We start from the raw sequence: 16,640 nt of genomic DNA, 5'->3' as shown, positions 1-16,640 counted from the left end.
ACATACCCTTTTTCTCATTTTTATCTTGTTCACTCTCTGGATTATACAGTTCATCATCCTGTTCCGGTACTTCAGTCAAAATATCATCTAGAACATTAAGTTCACCATCTGAAAGCAAGAAAATTAGAAAAAAGGAAAATAATTATCTATTTGCAATTTTTTTGAGTAGTTACTATGTGAGACATAACCCTGAAAGACCTATTATTTTAGGATAAAGGCATAAGATTAATTCTTATAAGACAATATAAGATATAGAACATGATAACAGAGTTTGGTGTATGAAGACAGGAGGAGTACACACCACACAGGTATGAAAGGATGTACAAAGATACAAAATGGAAAGGTCAGAACTTCTCTATTTGTATCGCATTCTTTAATGTCTAGTTTTTTACTTTTAAACGTGCACAATAAATTAGAATAAAAATGTGCAAAATGTATAAACACTTCTCAAGATTATTGTGTATGCCACAAGATGCTTGATTACAAACAAAAATAATTTTATAATGAAAAACTTAAGTTCCAGCTAAACCAAGAAATCACATTAACTCCACACTTCTGAACTCTGCGGGGTCTTAAAGAGTTCTGATTCCATGTAGGTGCTGAGAGTTCCCCTGAGATGCAGTGATACCCTCGGGTGCCTACCACATTGCCCTAGTCATCACTCACTTATTCTGACTTCACAGAATCCCAAAGAGTGCTCACCGAGAGTTTTCCACAGTTATCTACTTCTGATTCGTGAATGCTTTAAGAAGCTACATACACCAAGTGGTCCAGTGACTTATCAAGGCACCCTGTTTGTGACAGAAGGAAAACTATGCAGATGACTTTATCACAGGTTCTTGTACTCAGACTTCCCAGCTGAACCTTCCAGGAGCAGCAGAATGAACATGTCTAATGCAACAGTGTCATTCAAGGCTGTGAGTATATGGAATTTACCTAGAAAGAGTAAAGGTATGAGGACCCTGCTCAGAGGACCTTTACAAAGATGTGAAGCTGGAGAACTAGTCACCCATCTCAGCAGGGGAGGAGACCCATGTGACTCCACATAAGGCACTTCTATTTTCTTTCTTTTTAATTTGTAAATTACTTGTATTGTGATATAATTAACAGAAAATAAAAGTCAATAATTTTCAGTGTGTAATTTGGTAAGTTTCAGAAACGCTGACAAGTGATTACCAACACCCAAAGGATATAAAATATTTCTACCAATGTCATAAAATTCCTTGTAGCTGTTTCCAGTCATTCTTCTCTCCCCATCCCTCTACCTGGCCTCTGTGTCACTGACCTACTACTTATTGTAATAGTTTTGCTTTCCAGTCTGTGTTTGACATATACTTAGATGTATTTTATGACCGTGATGATAAAAATGGCATGTATTTTCCATTTCAGTTTCCTATTTGTTTTAGGTATATAGAAAACCAGTTGATTTATGTATACTGACATTATGTTTTTGTAACTTTGCTAATCTTATATATTCTCGTAGATCTTTGTGGAGATGCACCAGGATGTCTAACATATACAATGTTCTCTGTGAATAAAATTGTGTTACTTCTTAAAAAAAAAAAAAAGAGATCATCACAGTAAGTATCACCAGTACGTCAAATCAAAATTTTGGACCTTCTGGGATAATACACCAAAAACATGAGTAAACATGAAACCTGTATTAAGGAGTATCCAAAAAGTCAATGTCATGAAATACAAACAGAAACAAACAACGCTAGACTAAAGAAATATAACTGAATATAGCACATAATCTGAGATATAACTGAACTAGTGAAGGTCTACAGATTAAAATTATCTGTTAATTTCCTGAGTCTGAGAGTATAATATTTAAGTAAATATAGCACTTATTTTTAGGAAATACGTAAGTATTTAGGGGCAAAGAAGTATATATGCAACTGACAAATTATTCAGTAAAACAGTGTATACATGCATACATACATATTATACACTGAGAGAATTAAGAGTATGAATTAGAGACACACAAATGTGGGAAAACAAAAAAATTGGTACCATTCTGGTAGCTATTTTTATTTTCCTAAAACAATGTAAAAACAAAGTTGAAAAAAAAATAATTGCTGTGCTATACAATCAAAAATGTTCAAAGCCTGCTGGTATGAACTATGTAAGTTAACTCGTTCAGACAAAGGAACTCTGATTATAGGTACAGACTCAGTCTTGTCAACCTATCCTCACTCCTACTCTGTCGCAGGATATAATCTTAAAATACGTGTAAATTATTTCCTACTTTAAACTATTTGTTTTATAATGCACTAAACCTAGTGACCTGTTTCGAACACGAAGCATCCAGAACCAAATATACTGTTCCAACTTTTAAGGTGAAGTAAAGAGAAGTTTAAAGTCATGAAAACTGTTACAATGCATCATTGTGGGAACCCTGGCCCTCCTCCAAAGGTCAATTGTCTTGGTGCCCAGAGTTCTTGCTGGTCAGGTAGTCAGGCAGGAGCCCTCTCACCAAGGACAAAAGTCCTAGTATGAGGAAGATACTGGAAAATCACTATCTGCTGAAAACAGCAGACAGATATTATAGCCACATTAGCAAGATCACCTACAATAACTTATACAACAGAAAGGTAAGAATAGAGATAATATGCTTTGACTGGCCGGAACAATGGTGCCCCAGGCAACAGCCCCTGTTCACTCTAGCTTGCACCAGACCTGTACAGCATCCTGATAATGCATCCCCATGCATATACATTCCCCTCGTGCTTGCCCACCTTCTTTGAACATGGTTCTTATATAAATAGGAGACTGCCCTTGGATCAGGGCTTGCCCTCCTGGGTGTAGCCCTTCTAGGCTTCTCAATGCTCCAATCCATCTGTACTTTGAGCCACTCCAAACACTGCCACTCTGCGAGACAGCAGGTCATTATATATTTCGGTCCGGCTAAAAAGCAAATCCCACTAAAAGTATAGCAAAATTTATCAACCTTAAGTCTATAAACGATTTAGATGCAAGTCAAACTTCCCTCACTGAGGACAGAAATCAATGAGTGGAGAGACCTAAAACATTATTGTAGGTATAAGAAAGCAAGGTTGCATATGATAAGGAAAAGGTATCTCACCCCCCTGTATTTAGAATCAGACACATGTTCTACCTAAGAACATTTTGAAAATTACATATGCCTGGAATGGCACAGCCAACTGATTTCTTTGGGTTGTAAGAATGATTACTTGTACTTTTTCTAAAATGAATATACACTATGAGTTGTTTTATTGGTTGGTTGCTAATTTTTTAATGTTATTTAAAAACAAAATACGCCCACCAAAAAGGCTTCTCTCATCCTTTAGAGCTAAGTCTTCACGGAGGAAACGCCAAGGTTTGAATGGTGGCAAATGTCATATTTAGACTGTATTATAAAATAAAACATAAAACTGGATGGAAAAATTCCAAAGTTCTGCAGATGTTTATTAGATTCTTGGGTCAAAGATTTCTAGTGAGTAAAAAAGTGGGTCTAACAGATCTTGATGGAACCAAATACATTTGTAGACCCCCAAAAAACTGACACTATTGCAACACAATAATTAAGTGAAATATAGTGAATATACAAATAAGCAAAATATACACAAACCTTTTCATAAAATCACTAGTTCTTAATTAGAAATAATCCTAAAGCTTGAATAGTCACATGAAAGTATACACTAAACATGTGCTAAATTTAATACAGAACAAAAAAAATATGCACGTTAATTCAAATCAACTTACATTTCATACATGCCCAAATAATGGCTTCTCTATAAAGCAGAATATTATTGTTTTAAAAAGCTTTAGCGGGGCTTCCCCGGTGGCGCAGCAGTTGAGTGCTGGGTTGCGAAGCTGCCTGCAGTCTCTGCAGCGCCGGTTCGATCCCCGGCCACCGGGTGAGGGTCCCATATGGCACGCAGACCTCTCCTGGCACCCACTGCTCCCCTCAGCAGTGTACTTCATCAGTCAGCCTGCTCTGCTCTCCCCTCTGGCTCTGGTGAATTCTCCCACCCTCCCACACTTCTGACTGTACCCAGTGCTTGTATCAATAAAATAAATCTTTTTTTTAAAAAAAAGCTTTAGCAATAATTATGTTAGTCAAATGGAGAAATTGGTTCAAGTTTTCGAAAGCATCTAGAAATCTTTAAGACAATAAATATTAACCAATGCTCACTTTTTAAACATTTTATCACCATTACATATCACACATATATTACACATGAAAGTTTTTTAATCATCATTACTTTTCAGATAAAGTAACTCAGAAATTCAAGTAGACCAAACTCACCTGTCTATAAGCAAGATGAATATAAGTCTAGAGTGAAGACTTTCTAAATCTAGAGTTAAATTAGATGGGAAATATTTTTATTTATTATTTTTAAAGATTTATTTATTTATGCATACACAAGAGGTAGTGTACAGGCCAGAGATGTGGGGGGTGAGAGGATTCACCAGAGACAAAGCTGAGAACAGAACAGGCAGAGTGACTGAAATATACTGCTGAGGGGAGCAGCGGCAGAGACAGGAGGGGTCTGCTGAGCCATGTGGGTTGCTTCCTGGCCGGCCTGGGATAGAACTCGTGCTGCAGAGGCTGTGGATTGCTTCATAGTGTGGTACTTAACCCCTTGCGCCACCAGGGAGGCCCCAGATGGGAAATAATTTTTAAAAAAAACTTTAAAAAAAGTATAAGCAAACAACACAAATGCAAGATTGCTAAAAGATTGCATATGAGGTTTGATTAGTTTTAAATTAGTATGCCAGGAAATTCTGTATTAACAACATAATAGCAGTAAGACCTGTAAGACAGAAAATCCATACATAACATGTTTCTGACCTGCAGGATAGGAGCTGTTCCTCTATTTTTAAGGTATGTTTTAAAAAATAAATAGAAAAAGAAGAATATATGGTAAGGACTTTATGTGGTTCACTAACATATTTACTATCTGGACCATAACAAAAAGTTTGCTGAACTCTTAAATGTGACTACATTTTAAGTTACTTTTCTACATTTCTGAAATGATCACTCATATTTATTTACTGAAATATGACAGAGCAGGGAGAGGTTTGGATTTAGAGGTAAAATCTAGGTCATCTTTCAAGAGCAAGGTATCTCTAGGAAAGTTCCAATCTTTCTGAACTCCAGCTATTTCACCTCTGATAGGAGTTTAGAATAAAAAGTGTTTGGGGAAAAAGGAACAACAGGAATGCAAAATTTGAATCCCCAAAACTGTTTATAACCTATGTAAATTTTTCCCTATTGTTATCAGATTTTAACATATTACTGCCTGACTAGAATATACAATGCACAAAATTTGGCAAAGAACACAAAAGAAAATCCTCTTTTATCACTTAAGACAAATATATTGTTTTATTTATTTTTTAAGATTTATTTATTTATTTATACAAGCACTGGGTACAGTCAGAAGCGCGGGAGGGCGAGAGAATTCACCAGAGCCAGAGTGGGGAACAGAATAGGCATAGTGATGAAATACACTGCTGAGGGAAGCAGTGGGCAAGGCAGGAGGTCTGCGCACCATGTGGGACCCTCACATGTGGCCGGGCATCGAACCAGCGTTAGAGGCTGCGGGCAGCTTCGCAGCCCAGTGCTCAACCACTGCGCCACCAGGGGAGGCCCCAAATATATTGTTTTAAAGCTGATTATCTACTGCTGTATGATATGCTACCCCAAAACTTGGTGTCTTAATACTCTATTATTATTGCTTAAGGTTCTTGAGTTCAAGAAGGGGCTCTTAGGGAGCTACAATCAAATGGTGGCTAGGGCTAAAATTATCCAAATGCTTGCTCATCCACATGTCTGACCAGTGCAACACTCAAACACTGGGGCTTCTAGGGCCTTTCTGTAGTCACTCTTCACCATAAGAGTTTCAATGGCGGGAAACGGTGATTCAGGGCTCTGAAGTCATCCCAACAAAAAAAGGATGAGGCAGAAGTCCAACATCACTACCAGAAAGAAGCTCAAATATTTGGTGGATGCTTTCAAAACTACAATCACCATTTAGTTTTGTTTAAACTTAAAGATCTTAATTATAAATGTGAGGTGAATTTTTAAACACGAAATCTAATTTTAAAAAGTCAATGTGAGAGTTTATCATATGGGGTTTTAAAGTCAAGCCTCTTACCACTTCTTTCATTGGTTAGAAAGTTACCTTTGTATATATTTTCATTTTTTCTAAATTTAGAATTAGTTATAAAAGATGATTATTTTAATGTTATCAGAAGCTACACCTGTTAAAGACTAATAATCAATGGCATAACTTTTTTTGAGAGAAATCATCATCTTTTTGAGAGCTAAATTAACATTCTGAGCATTCTAAGAGGACTTCCCTTAAACTACCTTAATGTTTTAAATCATTCTTCTTTGTACAGAAATTTAGCATTATTACTCTATAAAGAGATATCTGTTTTCAATTTCATGGTAGGGGAGGCCCTATACTATATTCTTAAAACTAAAAAAAATTAAGAAAATCCTAAGAGAAACAATTCACTATACTGCATTTATCAACACCACAAGTTTCTCATCACCTCAAAATGTGACTTGTCTGTCCTACTGTCTGCAGTACATATCAAGCAATCCAACTTTTTCTTACAATGTTCTGACATTTCTGTTTCTGGGAGCACCACTAGCATTACCACTTGCACTTCTTATGGCTGCCCTAATGTTAACCAAGGTTCACCATATTGCAGTTAACACCAAGAGAACTGAGAGAGATCAATTTTTACTGCCTTAAGCAATTTACTGAAGAGCTGCTCAGGCAGAGATGATTAGATCACACCATCTTTTGGGCAGATATGCAACATCTGAGCTCACACAACAGGAGGTGGCTAAAAAATTATTACAGTACAGTAGGTACTACAGTTAATCTTATGCAATTAGGAGTTAATATTTCATCTTTATATTTGTTTAAATTTCTCTCAACTATGAATATCAAAATGCAGTCAGTATGCCTGTTTGGATTTAAATTTGAACTTTATTAGAACTTTACATATTATATTTTATGGCAAAATATCTTATGTACATCACATATGCAAGTTTTTTAATTTTTTAAGTATTTCTAAGATATGAATTCATCTGAGAACTTCTTCAAATTGCCCCAAATTACCCAAAAATTTTCCAATATATTTATTGAAAAAATCCACATTGTCAGTGGACCCACAAAATTCCAACCCCCGTTGCTCAGGTCAACTATATATATATATATATATACACATAAATATATGTATATAAATACTTAACTGGGGCCTCCCCTGGTGGCATAGGCGGTTGAGCGCTGCTCTGTGAAGCTGTCCAGAGCCTCTGCAGCGCAGGTTCAATCCCGGCTGGCTGGCGAGGGTCCCACATGGCACAGCAGACCTCTCCTGTCGTGCCTGCTGCTCTCCTCAGCAGTGTATTTCATCTGTCTGCCTGTTCTGTTCCCCGCTCTGTCTCTGGTGAATCCTCTCACCCTCCTGCACATCTGGCCTATACCCTGGTTCTTGTATAAATAAATAAAATACTTATCTGTACTTACAGAATGAATGTATACATATTTAAAGTGAGAAACTCTTAAAAGCAAATGTCACATAATTAATGAAGTATGAATTTGGCAAAATGATTTATAGCCTTGTAAATAATGTATTTAAGACATTGAGACATGGTTACTGTACACCTGAATCCTGGTGAGCAAAGGGACTCTAGCACTCAGGGAGCATCCAGTCTGGTAAAGCAGAAAGTATGTGATTTATGAAAATGGAAACTTCTTTGGAGAGAATTTTTAAGAACTTAAATAAAACTTATGCACAGTGCTTATAAAAGATGTGTATTTCTCACAAGGAAGAAGTGAAACACCAGCTAACAGCACCAAAGTTACATTTTTCAAGTCCACTTTTTGGACAAGTAATCATTACAGGAATCAGGGAGCTTGCTATCGGTCCTGTTAGAGGCTTCAATTTCTAGGTATGGACATTAAGAGAAGTACTATATAGGTCAATATTTACTACACAGCTAATATGCAAGACTCTAATCAAGTCTTTTAAGTATGGTGATTAATAGCAAATTTCTGCAACTTATACTCATTTTTTAAAAAAGATTTTTTTTAAATATTTATTTAATTATGCATACAAGAACTGGGGTACAGGCTAGAAGTGTGGGGGTAAGAGGATTCACCAGGGACAGAGTGGGGAGCATAACTGGCAGAGAGACTGACCGAAATACGCTGCTGAGGGGAGAAGCAGGCCAGACAGGAGGTCTGCTGCACCACGTGGGTAGCTCCCTGGCAGGCTGGGGATGGAACTCTGCTGCAAAGGCTACAGAGAGCCCCACAGTGCTGTGCTTAACCCCTTGCGCCACCAGGAAGGCCCTACTCACATCTTATCAAGAAAATGAAGTATTTATGAAACCCTATAAGAAAGAACCTAAAGTTTGTGACATGACTAAGGTTCTTACAGGATTTATCTTTTTAATTTCCTTATGTTTCATGTAACATAACTGATGATACTAAGTACTTAGCTTCTGCTTTTCCTTCTTCAAATATGAGTGGAAAAAGACAAGAACTGATTTTAATTCTGGACATTATTCCATCTGTGTGACAACAATACAGTGCAGTGAGTAATTCTAGAGAATGCTCCTCTCACAAAATAAGAAATTTAGGTTTCTATTTGCTAGGTTTCCCAGCAGACGAGACAATTTTTAAACTATAAAGTGCTTGAGTTCTAAAATAGAAATTTCAGTTATGAAAAGTATTTCCAAAAAAAATCAATTTCAAAAACAAACAATAAATGTGAGGTCTTCCAAAAGTTTGACAACTTATCCTAAATATCACTAATAGGAGGCATTACTTCCTTTATACAATAAAGTCTGTGGAGTGTATTTTCACTAAACCCATTTCTAAAATAAAATTTTTAGATCAACTACTTTTCTTCCTCAATGAACATTATTATAATATGCCCACTCTGACTTATGACTATGTTAATCTTTATAGACAATGAATTTTGTGAAGTACAAATTGAGACCTGAAAGACAGATTTGAGTTGTGTATGTCCACTTAACTCAGACTTTCCCATAAACAATACAAACTAAAGTATGGAAAAAGCAATATTGTAAATACTTTTTCTCTCCCTTATGATTTTTAATTTTTTTTCTTCAGCTTACCTTATACAGTAAGCTATTTATACAACACATAAAACGTGTGCTAATCAGCTGCTACTGGTATAGGCTTCCAGTCAACAACCAGGTTACTAGTGAAGTTTTTGGAGTCAAAAGTTACACAAACATTTTCAACTAGAATTAGAGTGTCAGTGCCCTTAAACATCACTCTCACCTTACCCAGCCCCCACTGTTTAAGGATCAACTGTACTGAGTTTCATTCATTCTGTATTTGGTTGATTTCACCCACCCTAACCACTACCCACTCCCACAAACACATCTCAGAAATTACATTCTACAATCAAATGTTAACTGAATGCTTATTGATTAAAATTATCTATTTTAACATCTGACTTTATTATTAAACGTAGTTTCATTCACTAACATCGTGTAATCCTGTGTTCACTTTCTTCTGGATTTCTTAAAAAATAAATAAAAAGTTGGAGAGAGATTACTTTAGGATTACTTTAAGGAAAAACAAAACTATTATAATCTAATCACTAAATTGTTTTGAAATAGGAGCAATTATCTTAAAACATACCCCCAACCACTCTACTACTCCCAATGTTGTCTCTATCAGAAAGCAGTTTACTGAAACAAGGCGACTCTTTCTCTAAAGGAGAAAAACTAAAAGGAAGATCACAGCCCTATTTCAATTCGACTCATGCCTATTTAACAAATCCTAACCCCAAATCAACCACACAGGAGAGTAAATGTATGAGATACCGGGTGGCAGCTGTATCATATTTTTATGAACTCTCACCCATCCAACGATCAGTAGTAACTTTAAGGTTGGAAAAGACCTTAAAGTTACATTTAATCTAGACCTCTCTCCAGACAGGTGTTTTGCTAGGATCTGCATTAACATCTCAAGGGTCTGAGAGGTCGGTATTTCAAAAGAGGTGACATTCCATTCAAGTTCTCCCCATATTTCACTCTGATTTATCCCCCCAACTCCTTAAACTACACCCATCTATTCTTCTGTGTCCCTCCTGGAGCTACGCAAAACCTATTTCTATCAGAATGGTGGCCAGGATTTTTTAAAATACTCATCTGTTCTAACATCACGTTTTCCAAAATAAGTATTTCAGAAACCAAAGGGGCAATTTTTGCCACTCTGTTTAACAGAAACAGCCACGGGTTATCTGTAGATATTATTCGAGATTAACAATCCACCCACAACACTTAAGTATGCCCACTTACTAGACGACGAGCTTTGATCGTGGCATTAGGGTTTATGAAATTTAGCCTAATTGAAAAGGAAGTTCTGAAAAAACGCATTACATTCTCATAATCCTACCAGGAAATAAACCTAGGGGCCTGCAACACAGAACAGGCCTTCTCTCAGCCGCGCTCAGGACAGCTAAACAGAAAAAGAAGAGAATTAGGATTTTAAAATATTTAAAAAATTAAAAACCGCTGGCAAGATAAAGTGGTAGGTCACATGGAGATCGAGGACGAAAGGGCTGGCCTGGTCTTTTCCGAAGAGTCCCAGTGGCTCGGAGGGAGCGACCAGCTACTTGCGGGGCAGGGGAACCTCCCAACCCCCACCCCGCAACGACGACCGCGGAGCTATCTCCCCACTGCCGAGCCCCGCCTCCGCCCGTCACCTCTCCCCGCACTAACCTTTCTCCTCCCGGCTGTCGGCCGCCATTGCTCGCCTCCTGTTTCCGCCGCCGCCGCTTCGACGCGACTCGCGCGGGCGCCGCAGTAGCGGCAGCAGTAGCGCGGGTACGTCCGTCAGTCCGTCCGCTGGGCTGCGCGCTTCGCACCGAGACTTTACCACTCACCCTTCTCGACTCACCCTTCTCCTTCCCGCTTCTTCCCTTTCTCCCTTTTCCCCTGCCCTCCTTTCACTCCAGCCTCCGGTGGCCTAGGCCCAGCCTTCCCCTTGGGGTTTGGGAACGGGAGGGGGTAAGGGGGAGGGAAGGGAAACAGATGGCGACGGCGGGCGGCGCTAAAATGGAGCCTGCTTCCTGCGTGAAACAATCCCGCTCCCGAAATGCTCTGCGCTGTTTACGCTTCGTTCCTCCCTGGGAACGTCACAGTGCGGCGAGGGGCGGGGAAGCGGGACGGGCGAGGGAACGTGACGTAACGTCAGCGTGTCGCCCCGCCCCCCCGCAGACCGGATGTCCCTGGAAAGTCTTAGTGACAGTGATCTGGTTACCCGAGTTATCCGTGCGCAGCCTGTGGCTGTTGGTACGCCCTGGTGGTATAGTTTTCTCACCTGAAAAGTTCACAGCGGACGTTCCAGCCTCGGGGCAAAGATCCGTCCTGTAGCTCCGCGACACTCTTGATTAGTTCTCGAAATCTGAGCCTATTTGCGACAAGTCTGGGCAGGTCCCTCTGGGGCCCCCACTTTCTACTCGGTTTACCAGATGTGCTTTTTTAGTTGGGTCCATAGGTGTACCCAGAGGCAGCGCAGGTTGCCAGCGTACTTGTCATGAAAGCCTACTAGTTTTGTTCTTAAAACTGGGGAATTGTATTTAAAAATAGCTTTGTAATTCACGCAATAACAAATTTGTTAAACAGTGCTCTAAGCCCTGGGTCCCCTGTTGATTTAAACAGACTTGAGAAATTGAAACTATAGAAATGATCAAAAAATTTGCTTAACTACATAATACAGCAACATCGGCTAGGAAACTTTTATAAACTACATTGATCACCGGAATGAAAACGTAATTTGTTGCTCTTTTGCATCGTAACTGGGTTTACAAGGAAAAGAAAATTTGACGGCAAAAAAGTAACATTGTGTTATAAGAACAAACTAATGGCAGATTCAGCTAGTGTCTTGTTGTTTCGTAGCCATTGTAACAAATTGATATTAACAGCTGCGGGAAAATTTTAAGGAGCAGGAAAACATCTAGAGGAAGCCTTGAAGGGAAAAGAGAAAAGGAAAAAAAATTCAGTAAATAAAAATAATAGCTCTATCAATTAAGTTGTATGAATCAAGAGTGAACAGGACAGTTTTCCTGACTTTAAGAAATTTTGAAAGTAATATAGGAAGGGACAGGTTACAGGAAATTATTGTGTAAGAATAACTTAAAATTACGTGTTTTTACTGTGTGCCAAGTACCTTGTACTTGAGGTACAAGACCTGATTTCATCTTCCAAAAACCCATTAGGTTATGTTATTAGCTCTATTTTACATGAAGGGGAGAAAACAAAGTAATATAAAATTAATGTGTCCAAGGTCACAAGTGGTACTAAGTAACATGTCTCACAACCAAGTAGTCTGGCGCCAAGCCCACCTGCTTGTTAATAACATCTCCTCCAGAATATGCTTAGGATATTATTGGAACCTTAGGAACTTGATGTTCAAACTGGTAAGAGATACAGAATAGAGTCAAGGAAACTTTCCAGGAGAAGAGAAAATTTAAAACCTAATTGAGAACTAAAAGACTTTTAGCCTAGGTAATGAGACACAGGGCAAGCTAGGAATTAGGCAGTTTTAGGGACAGTGCAGGAGGGGACCTCTGAAGAATTTAGGGAGGCTTCAGAGATAAGGACAACCAAGAGAATGTAACCAATTCCACTGGGAAAAACAAACATCCCAGAACCACGGACAATGTTAACAATGGTCCTGGTTTTCTTCAGGTGATAAAGATAAAGTGTAGAGATGCTCACCGGGAGGACTAGGCCATAAAGATAAAGCGATAAGCATAACAAATGGGGAAAGACAGATCTGTTAGATATGGAATGTGAAGATCCCCCACTCAGTAGCCAATTAAGTGAGACAGACGATAACTAACCAATCTCAAAGAGACTGGTGGAGCTTTAGAGTAATTAGGGAAAGAAGGTATATATTCCCTGAGACAGGACTCCACTTTGGCTTCCTTGGCCCTCCCAGCCCTGGTTCCCTGGCCTGGGAGTCCCACTTTATTTCTGTTCTTTTTCTCCTCAATAAACTTTTTCTTTCTATAAACAAACCTGCCTCTTCTCGCTTGCTTGCCTGAGCATCTGCGAAGTTCCTGCTGCGACTTCGTGAGACACCAACTCGTGGGGGTCTAGTGGCTGGGGCTCAGCACTGCGCCTGCAGCCTGAGATCCGTTCCTGGGTGAGAGACTAGGTCTGACAATTCCGTTATCAGTGATATGGAAAAAGGCCAAAGGTAGTGGATAGAAGGATGTTTCTATGTAAAAAAAAAAAAAAAAAAACAAAGTCCTAGATGGCACAGTTATCCATGGTCTGCATTCAATTGTTAGAAGAGACTGAATCAAGAAAAGACTGAATCAAGAAAAGTGTTGCATAGCGTCCTATACAGTTATCAAATCAGTTAGTGTTTATTAATTGTCAGTTAATTCATAATTAATTTATAATCAGTTAATTCATAGTCGGTCCCAAATATTGTTTTAGCTATAATATGTGCGTATGTATGTATGTACATAGAGAGAGAGAGAAGAGAATGAATGAATAAATCTGGCTTCTCTTCAAGGAATTCGACTTTACTTTCTAGTTAGAGAGACAAGATATAAGTAAACAATTCAAAATCATGATCCTGATGAATTTTTTAAAGAACACATAAGGCTAATAAGGCAGTGGGGAAGGAGACCTTTTATGTAAAAAACTAGTAAAGGCTGGGCCTCCCCGGTGGCGCAGCGGTTGAGCGCTGGGTTGCGAAGCTGCCCACGGCCTCTGCGGCACCAGTTCGATCCCTGGCTGCTCCCCGGCCACCTGAGGAGGGTCCCACATGGCGCGCAGACCTCTCCTGCCACCCGCTGCTCCCCTCAGCAGTGTACTTCGGTCCTTCTGCCTGCTCTGCTCCCCGCTCTGGCTCTGGTGAATTCTCTCACCCTCCCGTGCTTCTGACTGTACCCAGTGCATGTATAAACAAAAAACAAACAAATAAATAAAAAAAAATGCCTCTAAAAAAAAAAATTTTAAAATTAAAAAAAAAAAATTAAAAACTAGTAAAGGCCTCTAAGAAGAGGTGAAGTTGAGAGTAATGCCTAGCAAGATGGAGATAAGAGTCTTCCACACAGAAAACATTACATACAATGGTTCTGAGGGAGAAAGAGACCTTAGTATAGTCAAAGATCTAAGCCCCCAGATAATGAGTGAGAGGGTAAGCAGCTGAGATAACATTTGAGGGTCACATAATAAGAGAATGGCCCTAATCAGGACTCAGCCTAAATCAAAAAGAATACAAGATCTGCAGAGAAACAGAATTTCAAGGGTGATCCCACTGGAGGCAGGAATGGAAAATACCTTGGACTTTGCACAGATCATACCTATAATATATAAAACTAGACAAGTTTGAGGTGATAAGTACTCTTCAGAAAAACAAGAAAATCTAGAGTCTCTGAAACTTATTTTTCACAATATTCAATACTATATTAAGTCAGAGTTAGGTCATATACCCCAGTTTGCAACTGGTGTCTGCTGACCTAAGGCTATCCTTGAGCCAGCACAGTGTTGGTGGGCTTTTATTAGAGTTTAAATGCCTGTAATAAGAACACATACCTTTCAATAAGATTTGGCCTTCATTACCCATCTGAATTGCCATACCCCTTACTAATAATACTGTTTAAATTGAATATGAAGTATGGGAATTCTGAAAAAAAAATGATAGTTGAATTCTATTGCGCTAAGAGGAAAGGTGATATAGAGTAAGGAATACAGGAGATTCAGCCTAGGATATTACAGAATACTAATCAACATAGGGAAGGCAAATGCATAGTATGAAGTTAAACATCTTATCATATTGGAAAGTAATAGTCAAAGAATGTTACGGTCCTGTCAAAATGACTCAGAAGAGTTTTTAATTACAGTGGGTCACACTGGTCAAATACGAGACATTTTGAGCACCTGTAAAGATAAAATTGTCTTGGATGGAAACATCAAATCTACACAAATATTTCAATCCATGAATTTGTAATAGTTCAAAAAAAAATTGAGTCCCTTTTAGATGATACTAAGAAAACAGCTCGTCATTTTCAAAAGAGGCTATCATTTTTCTTCGCTTTCCAATCAGTACTGCATCTCAAATTTGCCATGCAAATAAATGGTGAAGGGAAGTATCTGTTTATGAAAATATCACAGCTAATAAATGACCAGGATGAAGCAATGCTAAAACTAGGACATCATCATTTTCTGAGGGGAGCAGCAGAGGAGATAGGACAGGTCTGCTGCACCATGAGTGGATTAGCTCCCTGGCCAGCATGGAACTCAGACCACAGCAGTGAGAGTGCTGAGACTTAACCCTTACACCACCAGGGAGGCCCTGACATCATTTTCTAACCATTGCTGAAACAAATCAAGGCAATGGTTATTAATTGCTGCTAATTAATATGACAAAAAAAAAAGATATTATTATGTGCCTGGATAGAAGTATGTAACACTATCTATGCCACAGGGACATTTAGCAACATTTAGATAAATTTGTGGTCATCCCAACATGGTGCTGCTAGCATAGCATGTAGTGAGCAGAGCCAGGAAAGCTGTTAAACAACTATAAGTCACAGGAAAGCCTCCTCCCCCAATACACACTGTCCCTACAGCAAAGAACTATATGGCCCACTCAGTCTTGTGGGTTGGGCATTTGGATAACCATTAGCATCTGAGCCAATCATTTATTGTTTTGATGATCCTTTATCATATGAGTCCATCAGGTTTTTTTTTTTTTTTTTTTTAGTAAAGTATAGAAATGTCTTGGATTTTAGTCTATGTATCTTCATACAAGTGCTTGTTGAATTGCATAAAAGTATTGTGATAAACTATAACAATGGGTCCTAAAGAGTGTATTAAAAAGAAAATCGCAAATTGAAGCAATAAATTATTTTAAAAAGTATAATGATGGTATAAAAGCAGTGAATTGAAACAAAAATTTGTTTTTTTCCATCCACTCCATTAGTAAACTCCAATTGATTATGAAATAACTTTTTCCAATAATTACTTATGTTTTATTTCACCTTTTTAATGTCAATAAAAATAAAATATCTCAGAATTTTTGTTGTTGTATAAATCATTCTTATTACAAGCTTAGTTATGTGCTAAAAATTTCAAATTATGCCCTCTTAGAATGAATTATGGAATACCAATGTGCAATGTGTTACTGAATTCAGATCATGATATTTTCACTGTAATGATCACAACTGTAGATCAGATTAGTATTGTAATTTGGGGGTCTACTGTACTTAATGGAATACTATTTAAAAAGACAACATCTTGCCCTTTGTAATGAGGATGGAATGAAGTGATTGTGCTAAGTGAAATAAAAATCAAAATGAAGGAGTTATTGGATGGTTTCTCTCTAGAAAAGTAGACTAACAAATCACAACAAAACAAATCTTAGACTCTGTGAAATATATAGTGGATACAAGAGGGAGAAGGGAAGAAGGGTTGGGGAAGGGTAGAGCCTGTAAACCTTTTAGTGGGAAGGGCATTAGAACATTGTTGGTGGGTCAGGTGGTCAAAAGATGCAAAATTCCAATTATAAGATAGGTAAGTCCTGAGGGTGTGATTTACACCTTGGTGACTATAGTGAAAAATACTGTACTTTGTACTATGTTGT

General features: G+C 38.3%; 2 protein-coding genes across 5 annotated transcripts in view; one reads left to right on the top strand and one right to left on the bottom strand.

Moving 5' to 3' along the window:
• YTHDC1 (YTH N6-methyladenosine RNA binding protein C1) overlaps window positions 1-11,147 on the bottom strand; it is a 34,444-nt gene extending 23,297 nt beyond the window's left edge. For 3 of the 4 annotated variants that reach the window (XM_054687838.1, XM_037530776.2, XM_037530775.2), the window contains exons 1-2: window positions 10,754-11,147; window positions 7-108 (exon numbers count right to left, since the gene is read on the bottom strand). In XM_054687838.1, coding sequence (XP_054543813.1) covers window positions 7-108; window positions 10,754-10,781 — 130 coding nt within the window. In that variant the 5' untranslated portion in view covers window positions 10,782-11,147. The remainder of the gene's footprint in view (window positions 1-6; window positions 109-10,753) is intronic. The other variant, XM_037530774.2, reaches the window with a different exon arrangement.
• Window positions 11,066-16,640, top strand: part of LOC119260309 (transmembrane protease serine 11E-like) — a 90,174-nt gene continuing 84,599 nt past the window's right edge. Inside the window, exon 1 of the mRNA XM_037529296.1 lies at window positions 11,066-11,326. Within this exon, the coding sequence (XP_037385193.1) occupies window positions 11,066-11,326 (261 nt within the window). The remainder of the gene's footprint in view (window positions 11,327-16,640) is intronic.

This window comes from Talpa occidentalis, unplaced genomic scaffold (assembly GCF_014898055.3).
Source record: "Talpa occidentalis isolate TD23 unplaced genomic scaffold, MPIMG_talOcc4v2.1 talOcc4.6, whole genome shotgun sequence".
In the NCBI taxonomy this organism is placed as follows: domain Eukaryota; kingdom Metazoa; phylum Chordata; class Mammalia; order Eulipotyphla; family Talpidae; genus Talpa; species Talpa occidentalis.
This window is presented reverse-complemented; position numbering and strand designations above follow the sequence as displayed.